Raw genomic sequence first — 13,511 nt, 5'->3', positions numbered from 1 at the left:
AATTCATTGTTTCAATCTCACTTTGTTGCGGACAATCGTGGCGTTCTTGACTAAGATGATGATGATGATCATGATCGGAATGATGGATTGGAACTTGGTAAAAATTAAATTATTTGGGAATTAGTGTTACTTTTGGAGCAACATACAAATACAGGGCTCTCTATTAGCTGCGCAACTATATTAAGTTCCCGCTGTTTGTCAATAGATGCCGCCAGCAGTGTGTGCTAGTCGATTCTAACATAACCTAAACGTCATAAACCAAGCTTAGACATATGGTAAACAAACTGATTCGACCCATTTGTGATTTTGTTTTGGTATCTTTGGTATACTTTTGGTTTTGTGAAAATGTCTGATTTTGTGCCGAATAATCGTCATTTGCGAGAAGTGTTGATTTTCCTCTTTCATTCGAAAAAAAACGGCGGCTGAAGCGCATCAAGAGCTACAAAAAGTTTATAGAGATGTTGCTTTAAGTGAAACAACGGGCCAAGATTAGTTCCGTCGCTTCAAAGACGGTGATTTTAATGTTGACGACCGTCCGCGTGAAGAAAGGCCAAAAACCTTCGAAGACGCTGAGGTGGAGGCATTGCTCAATGAGGATTCGTGTCAAACGCAAGAAGAGCTTGTTTCAGTATTAGGAGTTACCCGCCAATCCATTTCCAAGCGATTGCATACTTTGGGAATGATTCAAAAACAGGGGACTTGGGTTCCTTATAAGTTAAAACCAAGAGATGTTGAACGCCGTTTTTTCGCCTGAGAACAACTGCTCCAGCGGCAAAAAAGGAAGAGTTTTCTTCATCGCATCGTGAAACGTGATTGCAGCAATCCAAAGAAAAGAAAGTCATGGGGACTGCCTGGCCATGCTTCTACTTCGTCGCCTCGGCCGAATATTCACGCTACGAAGGTTGTGCTATACATTTGGTGGGACCAAGTTGGTGTTATTTATTATATTTACTGTTAAAACCAAGCGAAACGATCACTGGGGATCGGTATCGACTTCAATTGATGCAATCTCAAATTATACGATAGCGAATATTAAAATTTTCTTATGTACGACTTAATCTCTTGTGAAGGTGATGTAAATTTGTCGGCAAGATCGTGCAATAAGACCCAGCTGGGCTTTTTTCCTTAACTCACAAATCTTTGGTCGCAATTGACCAATGTCCTTAAAAACGGTATAACACGAAAAATCACAAATAATTGCTGTCAAAGATCTGCCTCGCCCTTGCATCACCCTATACACAATCTTACACATACATATGTGCACATACACTCATACGACGTTTTGGCGTTCGGCAATTTTTTATAGAAAAGAAAAGCCATCCTAAAAATCAACAGTATTTTGCAGCCACTGGAAATTTACACATTACTATACTAGGAGGCATATCCGTCATTAGTAATCTTTTATCTTGCATCCACATATTTTTCTGCATTATAAAATAAAGCACTTGAAATTTGTTGTGTATGTAATCGAGCAATAATTAGCGCTGGATGTTCCCAAGGCATATTTAAGCCTGACAAACATTTATCTAGACACATATTTGCGCAATATGAAGATAAGAACTACAACGCCAGTTTTTCTTTGAAATTAGCCATAACAAAAAAAATGATATTTTATCATTTCAAACCAATTTTTGGTGATTTTTTTATTATACGAAATTTTTTGAACGGAATTGCAAAAAAATCACACATTTTCAGAGGGGGGAAAAAAACAGAATGGCACATAATTCAGACCAAACTCATTTTTTTATCTTGTCAGCTTACTTTCACAAATAAGTAAACATATTTACATGCATACCGATGCACGCACACATATACATATGTACGTTCCCAAAGTATATGGTATTTATTTACACGCATGTAGAGATACCGCAAGCAAATTAATAAATGCAAGATAATAAGAAATAAAACAGGCAATTCTACACATGTTCTCATTATCATATGAAATGGGCGTAAAAATGTGAGGAGCTGAAGCTGAAGCTAAAAACTCGTAAGCGTATAAATGTTTGATTAATTACATAAAAAATATGTGCACAGTCATACTTACATGTATACATATTTATATAAAATACAATGTCGGTAAACTGTAGAATTTTAGGTAATGCCAAAACTTCAAATTTCTCTTCTCCGACAGAAGCGAATGGGATATTGTGCTAAGTGCTGAGGGGATTCTACCATGCCCGGAGGATTCTTATACACATAATCTATTTTTCAAGCCGTGCTCAGTGAAATCGGCATGCTGACAAAATTAGAATCTCCAAATCTCGTTTCTTTTTCTTACCATTTGCTGGCGATCAAGGACCTTGCTCAGGCAACCTGCTGTTTAATCAAAGTGGTGTCATATTTTTATTGGGCGGTGCACATTTTTTTTGTTTTGCCTATTTTCATAATATCACCCGTCCTTGACATTTCATCAGTTTTAAAATAATTTTTCTGCCGGTAAGTGGTTTAAACAATTAGCACTGGGTGCTGCAGCACCCATGGGTAGAAAAATAAGTTAAATTTTTGTTTTAGTACTGGTGCTGCTTTTAAACTGCGAACAAAGTGAATTTCCATTTAAAAACTGCAAATAAAGGGTTTTTGAATTTCTAAGCTGTAAGTGATTTTATTGTTTTTGTGTTACTAAGTACATTTATTTTGTAGATTCAGTGTTGTAAGCAGTAAAGGGAAATGGCGGGTTCCAGAAGACAGTGGTGTGGTGATATGATTGAGCGACTTCTCGAGTGTACTTACTTAGGTAAAGAAAGTACACCGAAAACACAATCAGTTGCTGATTATTATCTTCAGTCTCTGACATCTCCCATACACGGATCTAACAGGAACCTGGCATGTGATAATTGGTTCACGTCAATACCTTTCGCTACTACTTTATTGGAAAAGAACATGACATTGTACCCATTAATTGAAAACAAATTAAAAGAGAAATTCCTTCACAAATGAAAGATAAACCATCTTTTCAAAGAAATTCTGCTAAATTTGCATATAGCGGACTTCTAACTGTATTAGCTTACTGTCCACCTAAAGGCAGCCAAAAATGGATAATCACCTTGTTATCAACGATGCACATTAAACCTGATAAAGATAAATCTGTTATTTTGCCTGAAATGGTTGACCTTTACAACAAGACAAAAGGAGGAGTTGATACTTTTGATCAACTAAGTCACACTTATTCAGTGTCACGAAAAACCCGTCGATGGCCATTGTGCGTTTTCTTTGGATTACTAAACAGCGTTGGTATAAACTCGATGATACTACTGAGCCTAAGTAACGTAACAAATAAAGAAAATGTACCGAATAGACGTACTTTTTTAAGAACTTTGTCTCTCCAACTCATAACACCTTTTTTGGAAGAGCGCAAAAATTGGCGCACTTTGTGTACCAATATTCGCGAAATGATAAATGGCATACTGAAAACGTTCAGTGAACCTGATGCACCATCTGATGGCACCATAAAGCAAGGGCGATGTAGATTCTGTCCTTACAAGAAAGACAGAAAAACCAAGAGAAAGTGCAAAATACCTATGTACATATGTATATGTGGAGAGCATCAAATAAAAATTTGTAGCAAATGTCTCTAAAGCTTGTTTTGTCATCTTTTTTTATAATTCAATACAAATTTAATCAATAAACACACTGGAAAATATAATCTATAAAAGTTATGGGTGCTCAGGCACCCTGGGTAGAAAAAGTCAATGTAAAATATGGGTAGGGTTCTAGGGTTAAGCAAGGACTAGCTCGAAGTTCGTTAAATTACTTTGAAGGCGTCTACAATACTATCGAGAGCGCAAGTTCAACCGATGTGTGGTAATGTGTGTTGATGTAATGATGTAGACTGATGTAGAAAAACAAATCTAAGCGAACAACTTCTTTGGCTAGAAAGGCTAGAATAGCCTCTATTACCAAGTGTCCTGACCTGGACATCTCGTTGACTTTGGTCAATACTCGATGAAAGAATGCCGCATAATTTTCATGAGGCTCTCGAAAGCGTTATTCACATGAATACTGAAGGAATGAATAGGAAGATTGTTGTTGTTGTTGATCGACTTTGTTCATTTGAAATATCACCTTTCTTCCTGTCTTTACTCGAGTTAACCGTTTCGCAGACATCCAGATGGACGGATAGACAAATTTTAGTTAAAAGGGAAAAATTTTCCAAATCATGTTTGTTATTCAACGCAATAAGTACACCAAGTTTGCTAGATTGAGCAGAGTCGTTGAAGTGATACCGGAATGTGGAGTTTAAAAATAAATTTATTTGCCCGCAGTTTGGTACATACAGGGTGGGCCATATAGCGTTTGTTTTTTGAACCACCATCGGTGGCTACGTCAATAAACAAAATTGTCGGATTTGGGGCTCAGGAAATCCACACGCTACTATAGAGAAGCAAATGCATCCACAACGAGTCACTGTTTGGTACGGTTTTTGGTCTGGTGGCATCATCGGGCCATTTTTTTTTTCGAAAATGAGCGAGGAGCCGCGGTTACAGTAAATGGCGAGCGTTACCGTGACATGCTCAACGAGTTTTTGTTTTCAAAAATTGAAGAGGATGACATGGACGACATTTGGTTTCAACAGGACGGTGCAACTTGTCACACTGCCAAAGTTACACTCGAACTTTTGGCTACCGTTTTTGAAAACCGAATAATCAGCCGAAATTCCGATATCAATTGGCCGCTTCGGAGCTGTAATTTAAGCCAGTTGAACTATTCTTTGTGGGGAGCCGTTAAGGACAAATGCTATGCGAACCATCCAGAGACGATTGATGCTTTAAAACACGAAATCGAAGTTGCCATTCATGAAATTGGAGCCCAAACAATCGAAAATGTGCTTAAAAATTGGGTTGATCGAATGGCCTACTGTAAAGCCAGTCGTGGCAGTCATTTGAACGATATTATTTTTCATTCATAAATGACAATGTTCAATCTTCAAAATAAAAAAAAAAGAGGTTGTCTGTAAAGTCGGTTTACTGACGATAGTTTAACGTGATAACGTCATAAGAAAATACTAATTGAATGGTTGCATTTTTCAAAAGAAAATTTTAATTTTATTTGTTTGATAGATATTTTGTATGGATATAGAGAATGAGTTAACATTAACATAACATAATATACTTTAACATAACATAACATAACATAACATCACATAACATAACATAACATAACATAACATAACATAGCATAACATAACATAACATAACATAACATAACATAACATAACATAACATGACATAACATAACATAACATAACATAACATAACATAACATAACATAACATAACATAACATAACATAACATAACATAACATAACATAACATAACATAACATAACATAACATAACATAACATATCATAACATAACATAACATGCTGTTCAAGCAAGGTAACGACGCATGAGCAAGATAACGATGCATTTTTTGGTGCGTGCAGCTGGCTACATAGAATTATAAGACGTTATCACGTCAAGAAATAATAATAACATTAAAACAACAGGTATTATTAACAAACTTGGTTTTATTTTAAATTCTTCAAGTAAATCAAATTAATAATAATCAATAAGAAGGCATATGCAAATGCAAATACGTGAATTTATATATGTACATATGCGCATATACATACATATATACGCTCACTTAAGTAGGAGAGAGCAAGATGTGGAACGTTGCCGTTCGTTTGCTTTGTTTGCTTTGTCGTTCGTTCCGCGCTTTCGCTTGCAGTTCATTCAAGGTAACGGCAATGAGCAAGGTAACGACATATGAGCAAGGTAACGGCAATGAGCAAGGTAACGACATATGAGCAAGGTAACGGCAATGAGCAAGGTAACACTAATGAGCAAGGTAACGACACATTTTTTCGTGCGTGCAGCCTGTGAAATCGAAATATAAGACGTTTTCACGTCAAAATAAGTTTAAGAAAATATTGATTAGTGTTTTTTTTATAGCCGATTCAAAAAGCAAATTTTACATGGCCCACCCTATAGTTACATATAGTCATTATTTGCACTTTTTCAATGTCTCATCTGAGAGCTGAATTGCTTGGATGCACAAGGCAAGTTTTCAGCATGTTATTGTGATCATCATTTCTTTAACGGAAATCTCCAGAGCATACTAAGTATTATGAAGTTTTGCTTTGGTAAAAATTATGGGGATATCAGCCCGAGCTTGAAACTACCCACAACCTGGCGTCTTTCTGGCGAAGAAGGTTTCTGCGGAGCCAAGTCTGTAATTGTCTTGGTATGCCTATTAACAAAACACATGAATTGTATAGTCAGTATCGAGAAAAGCTTTTGCAATGTCATAAATTATTACTTTTTGCAGTCACAATACTTAAATATCTCTTTAGAGTTTTTTACGGTGCGTAGGGATTTCCAATAACATAGCTTTTCTGATGTGCTGTCAGAATTTATAATATAATTTTACGGTGGCACTCTACTGTCAATCAAGAAACAGCGCATTACAAACATGGCTCCGTGTCAACAGTTTGTGCCGTAGTTTTCAGAATAGTTTCCATACAAACTTGTTTTTGTTTAATGATGGGAAGTAGGTAATCCTTTTCGGCTTGCTTCAGATTTTATTGATAGTTTTTATTAGTTATCATACCCTTTAACTACAAACAAAAAAAAATCAGATTTAAAAAAAATGGATGTGAAAGTAAAAAAATATATTTACCAAATGCTAAAATATATTTGTTTTTTTACTTAGCATTTAAATCGAATATCTCGAAAGCGGTTAAGTTTTGAACATCATCTCGTATAACCAAGGTAATCAGAAATTACCTATTTAATAATGCCCTTAATTATCTAGGACATCTTTCTGGGTAACACCGTATAAAATGTCTAGAACTCCAACACGTAGTTATTGAATTTGTTATTGTTATTGAGACGCCAAATACTTTTATTTCGATAGAAAAGGGCATATACGACTTAAAGGCAAATTTTAGAGATCAATAAAAAGTGATGTATCTAAATTACATTACCTAAAATACAGCGCAATCAGGTGTCCCGATTGCAAGTCCTTCCGAATCACCAAGTATTCAAATTAACGCGGGAGTACTGTATATATATATATACATATAAGTACGAGAATTGTTTGTGTAGTACTCATTACTTATTTATTTATTTATTTATTTACAGACGTGGAATAATAATACAATTATTCTTACACATGCCCTAGACGAAGGCGGACAAATGATTTGATATCGTTGCAACGGCAATTTAGTGGGTAGTTTAGTTTTATCCTGTTTGGATTATTTGCGATATAATGATGGGAAGAGGATCCCCAATTGACCATTTGTGTATTATAGTGCCTCTGATATATAAATTTGTATACGTCTTTTTTCGAAATATAGTCGAAGGTTATTAGTGGTTCTTTCCCAGCGAGTTTAGCTCGTTCGTCCGCTAGGTTGTTCCCTCTTATGCCTGCATGGCCTGGAATCCACATAAGTTTTATGCGGTCGCTATTTTTTAATAATATGCTCCGGACACAGGAGATGATATGCGTCTTGTTCATTGTGTTCATTATCGAGTAAATGACTGATTTGCTATGCGTGCAAATTACTGCTTTCAATAGAGTTTTCAGCGAAGGTAATACCATGAAGGATCGCTGCAGCTACGGCTGTATAAACGGAGTCATAGCTAGGGAGGATGCCGGCCGTGATTGTTTCTCCTTTCGAGTTGATAACTGCAAACGAGTATCAGTTTTTGAGCCATCAGTGAAAATTAAGCTCCATTCGAGAAGTAGAGGAGTTGTGACTTCTGTAAAAAGGCGTTGGTAAACAGTAGCATTGCACTATGGGGTTTTTGGCGTTTTTTTTGGCATATATTAAAAAAATAAAGTATCCTGTATTTTAAAATAAGCTTTATTTTTGTTTTTACCATACCCTAATTAGTTGAGAAATTAGTCGTTAAAATTTTTTACGGTCACACTGATTGAACGGTACGCCTTCAAAGTCAGCTGATTATCGTGTTCGCTTTGTGCACAGTTTGGTGGAATACATTGAAAAAAGTTTGATTGCTCGAGTTATCCAAATAAAACAAAGAATCCAAATTTAAATGATGGAAGGTCATAGTCCAGGTATATAAGATTATAGTTTAGTCACATTTTTTCAATTATGTGTGGTTTAGATTTTGTATATCGTGTTTTATTCATATGTATTATTTAAATTAGTCTTAACAAGTATAGGTGCGTTTCGTATAATAGAACTTCCAAGGCGCACGGAAGTGCACAGAGTTTTAAATGTAGAGTTACTTACTAAAACGTCCACAATAATATGTAACTACCTTTTTTTGCACAAATTTGCCCCTTTTTGATAAAATCGCCTTTTACAGAGGGATATACGTTCGGAAATGTAGAGCTGCTAGATATTTACATATATCAAAAATAATCGGGCAGAGGCCGCAGTTAAGCAGCATATATTAAAAAAAATTGGTGAAAGTCTGAATGAATCTAAGGTAGATTCGAAATCTGAAATCATATATGTACGGGTATAATGGTAAAAAGGTATTTGCGGAATATTTAGGACAAATGACCCTAATTGATGGGAAAGTTTTAAATATAATGTCGGAATGCAACTCATGCCAGTCTTGCCCCATCTGCGGAGCAAAACCAACACAATTACTTAATATTAAAGATATTTATTCAGAAGTTTTCAAGGCCAAAACAAATGCCCTTCAATATGGAATTAGCCCTTTGTCGAGATGAAAAAGTAGCACGTTAAAGATTGCGATAAACCTCAATTACAAGCTCGAAAGCAATTAATACAAAGGACACTTTTAAAGGAAATGGGCCTCAATGTAGACAAGCCTATTCCAAACGGCAGCGGAAACTCCAATGACGGCAACACAGCAAGGAGGGCATTTTCTGACGTAGCCTTATTAGCCTCAATTTTAAATGTTGAAGAACAATTACTGAAAAACTTCTATATAATTTTAGTGAGCATTTCCTGTGAGCATGAAATTAGCTCAAGCAAGTTTGAAACCTTTTGTGGAAAGGTTTTTGAACTGTACCATTATAATTATCCTTGGTATCCTATGTCTCCTACTGTCCACAAGGTACTAGTACATGGTCATCAAATAATAAAAAACTCCTTGGTTTCTGTTGGCTGTCTTGGGGAACATGCATCCGAATCCCGAAATAAGTTTTATAAGAGCGATAGAAGGAGGCATGCAAGAAAATGCAGTCGGCTGGATAATATGACAGATGTTTTTAACAGAGCCTTAGATACTTCGGACCCATTTTTGTCCACTATCTTTTTAAAAGAACAACAAAACAAAAATAAAAAGAAAGACATACCAAAAGAAGTTTTGGCGCTGCTTCAATCGCCATCTTTAAATATTTTAACAAATAATGACAAAGATTATCAGGAGGAAGATGAAGAATATGACGAAGATATTGAACTTGATGTGATTACTTCTGACGAAGAATATATTAAAATAGAAGAAAACTAAGTTCATATTGGTAGTAAGTAGTCCCAATAAGCTGTTTGTAAGTTACGTAATATTTTTCTTTCTTCTTAGAAAACATAGGTATATGCAGTTTAAAAATGTACCTAAGCCATTTTGGAAGGGAATTATCCACCCAGACAAATTTAATATAAAAACAAAGAAATAATTTAATTAATTTTAAATAAATACTTATTGTTTAAGAATGCACAAATTCGCGAAATAAATGAAATATATGGAAACACAAATTTACTATAAATTGTCACATTATTTTAAAGATCATGTTCAGGGCGGAGGTGTAGGCGTAATCGAATGAAAAAATAAACAAAAACCGAAATTCTACTTTAATCTACGTGATTCACCGGCAAAAATTTAAGTCATTATCTTTAAATTTGTAATTTATGCCAAAAAAATTAAAATAAACCCCATAGTGCATTGGTTTGATTTTTACCATATTTCGCTAGGTTTAATATAAAATTAGGCTCTTTCATCAACCATGGGGGAAACAGTACATTTTGGCGATGTGAAGCGGAAGTTATACCAATCTCTCTGGCGTAATCGATGCACAGTGCAATTGTCGATTTGCGACGTGGGGTCTTACTTCTTTGAAGCTCGCCTGCCCCTGCTTCATATAAAGCGCTGTTGTAGCAAAGAAATAGCTTAGGTATAAGTTTCTTCGTATTCGTCGTGAATCTCTCTTCAATTGTGGGGAGGCCGGCTTCCGTCAGTATAAATTTTGTTGGGGATTTAGGCATAGCACGGATGCTTCTGCTTACAGCCGTGTGGTAAGTTGAGTAAATAAGTTTTATGTTGCTTTTCGCACAGTTACCATAAATGGGAAGGTCGTAGTCTATCTTCGATAATATGAGTACCCTGGTTACATTTATTAGCGTTGAAGAGTTAATTAAGCAGTGCTTAGACGACAAATATTTGATACTATTAAGTTTTTGCACTTATTAATAGATACGTTGGGACCCGATGATTCGGGCCAAGTGTTTAAGTCAGATAGTATATTAATGAAATCTTGTTTGACGATGTTTAGGTCATTAATTTGAGAACACAATAGTAAATCGTCAGCATAGAATATGTAAGAAACATTTTTATATTCATTGATAATTTGGCTAATTTCATTGAAAGCAGTTATAAATAAAACAACGGAGAGTGGAGAGCCCTGGGGGATACCGTTGTGCAGAACAAAAAAGTCTGAAAAGGTATTATTTACTTTGGACACGAATCTGCGATTAGTGAGAAAGGTCTGTATAATTTTAAGTATTTTACCGCTAAGGTTCCATTTTTCCAACTGTCGTAGGACAATATGGCCTCCGACACGGTCGAAGACCTTCTCGAAGTCTATGCTTAGAACCGAGAGGTGGTTTCTTTTGGAAAGAGTACAAGAGGCATAGTAGCACTAATAAATAAAAAATTATTGCTGATAGAGCTAGTTATGCCGAATGTATATACATACACATACAGTGCCGCTCAACTGAATAGGTTTGACTTCTTTTTTAGACTTAGAACATAATATCTTCATAACGAGCACTCGGTTGTAAACCAAATAAATTTTGTTAAGTAAAACAATCAATTATTTATAAAATACAAACGTTTTTTTTTTTAGTTTGGTTTTTATATATTTTTTATTATATTTTCAAAAGCATAGCTGAGAATCTACATTATTTTTGGCTCAAGTGAATATGTTTGACCAACAAAACTATAAAAAAAAATTATTCACAGGAATATTTCATGGCACTTGTTAACCTAAATAATAAAATACACTATTTCTGCATTATTTAAAATTTGGTATGACCACCTTTATTCTTAATTATTTCAAACATTCGAGTTGATAAGGAATCGTAATATTTTTGAATTTCACTCAGTGAAATAGTTGACCAGGCTTTTTTAATCGCTTCAACCAGGGTCGCCGAGTCTTGCAATTGTCTTCCTTCTTCATAAATCCACCTGCATAAAAGTCCCCAAATGTTCTCGATAATATTTATGTCTGGGGAGTATGGCGGTAACTCGAGTAAGTTGACATTCTGGTCCTTAATCCACTGTTTTGTAACCCGGGCTGTATGGATGGGGGCGTTGTCTTGTTGGCACGTCCATTGAATAGGTCCAAAAATTTCGGAAAACTGGAGAAAAGCCTTTTGAAGCACAGTCTTGTAGACATTTGCATTCATCTTTGATGAAACAAACTGCAGCTCGCAAGTTCCATAAAACGATATGGCTCCCCGAACCAACCTCGGCTCCTGTACAGGAGTGATGACGATTCAAAAAGCATTCCTCTTTTCGCATATCGTGAAAATAATAGTTGTAGCCATCCGATCCGTCGAGATTGAACTTTTTTTTGTCGCAGAAGACCACAGCCTTCCACTCCTTGTTCCATGTCATGTGATCCCGCGCAAATCGAAGTCACGCTTCCTTCCGTGCATCATTGAGAGGAGGTTTCGTTTTATTTTTAATCTCTTTAAGTGTTTAGCACTCGAAATAACTCGTTTTACCGTTGCCAAACTAGCATTTACACCGCATTCATCCCTGATTTTACTGGCAGCTAGGTGGGAATTCGAAGCAGTTCGAAGGATTAGTCACCTCTCTGATGCCGTTGTAGCATATTTTTTTCCTCCTTTCATATTTTCCCGTAATCGGCTTCATTACGAGGAAAATTGCTTACCACGTTTTGGCTTCGACCAATCATCTTTGCTATTTCATTATGTTTTAGGGCAGATTCAATATATCCTTTAATTTCACCTTTTTCAAAATCGGTTAAAGGTTTTCCCCGACCCATATTAAAAAAAATTGTAGCAATTACTTTAAATTTAAGTAGACCAAGGAAATTATAAGTTTTCAATCACGCTGTCAATCAATGAAATCATAGTTGTCAAACCTAATCAGATGAGCCAAAAATAAACCACACATTTAGCGAATTTCACGATGAAACAAAAATTCTGATTTACCGTTGCATAGAACCCGTTACATTTTTTCGTCATGCTATGAGTAAACAAATGAATGTTCAAAACAAAAAAGAAAGAAGGGAACATAGGAACAAAGAGAGAAGAAAAAATAGAAGAAATAATTTTCAAACCTATTCAGTTGAGCGGCACTATATGCATGTGTATGTATATCCATATCGCCTAGCCCTTAATTAAATTCCCATGTCCCCATCAGTGTGTGAAACACGCGTATGCCCATATATTCGCATACTTATACTAATTAGCAGCTTATCTTACACTACCTTAATCCACATTGCAATTAGTATAAAATTTTTTTCTGTTTTCATATTTTAATACTCACCCATAAATCTGATGCGAAATTCATCATATCCCTGTAATTGAATAGGTTGGGCCTCGTATGACTGTTCACAAATGATTTCATAGTCGCAAGCCTCATGCCATTCCATTTTTAATTGTTGCTTTTTTTTTTGTTTTGTTATTGGAACTCGAGGTTTTTTTAATATAGGCCACTTATGTATTTGATATTTTCTAACGAACCAGAAGCTATGTGCGTATTTATTTAAAAACAATTTTGAGTATAAAATATTAAATGTATCGCCTAAAATTCGACCAAAATGTAATTGGAACAAGCACTGACTCTTACTTAATTTATTTTCTATAAATATTCACGGTACTGGGATAGTACAATTTTAGGCGGATATTTTATGCATTCGACAACAGCGACCCGTTTTTATTTATACAATATCACTTTTCTTAAAAAAGGCCTTCCAATAAACACAAAAATTATTTTGAACATTTTCACTGCACGCTTACACTGCGCTTGGCAAGCTTTCAGGCGCTATAGCAAACACACCAAACATTTTCACGGTTACTCTTTGCGAATTATGACAAGGCACTTAATTGAAATAAAATTAAGCACTCAGCATATTTCCATACTGCTCAGTGCAACGGTTTTTAGCTCCAACTAAAATACAAGCTTACTTGTCTTTATCCTCCAATTACTGTGTAAGTAGCAACTCCTGCTGAGTTTTTATGCGCACATATCATATTTTCACATTTCCACATTTTCCCATTTTCTCATTCCAAATCACTTGCTTGTTATTCTACTTTTCTTATTGATGTCCTAAATCC

General features: G+C 35.4%; 1 protein-coding gene across 1 annotated transcript in view; it reads right to left on the bottom strand.

Annotated features, from left to right (window-relative positions):
- Positions 1 to 12,871, bottom strand: part of LOC128866256 (dystrophin, isoforms A/C/F/G/H-like) — a 245,990-nt gene extending 233,119 nt beyond the window's left edge. The window contains exon 1 of the mRNA XM_054106881.1: positions 12,721 to 12,871. Coding sequence (XP_053962856.1) covers positions 12,721 to 12,826 — 106 coding nt within the window. The 5' untranslated portion in view covers positions 12,827 to 12,871. The remainder of the gene's footprint in view (positions 1 to 12,720) is intronic.
- Between the last annotated feature and the right edge of the window lie 640 nt (positions 12,872 to 13,511).

This window comes from Anastrepha ludens, chromosome 2 (genome assembly GCF_028408465.1).
Source record: "Anastrepha ludens isolate Willacy chromosome 2, idAnaLude1.1, whole genome shotgun sequence".
In the NCBI taxonomy this organism is placed as follows: Eukaryota; Metazoa; Arthropoda; class Insecta; order Diptera; family Tephritidae; genus Anastrepha; species Anastrepha ludens.
Note: the sequence above shows the minus strand (reverse complement) of the source record. Positions and strands in the feature narration are given on the sequence as shown.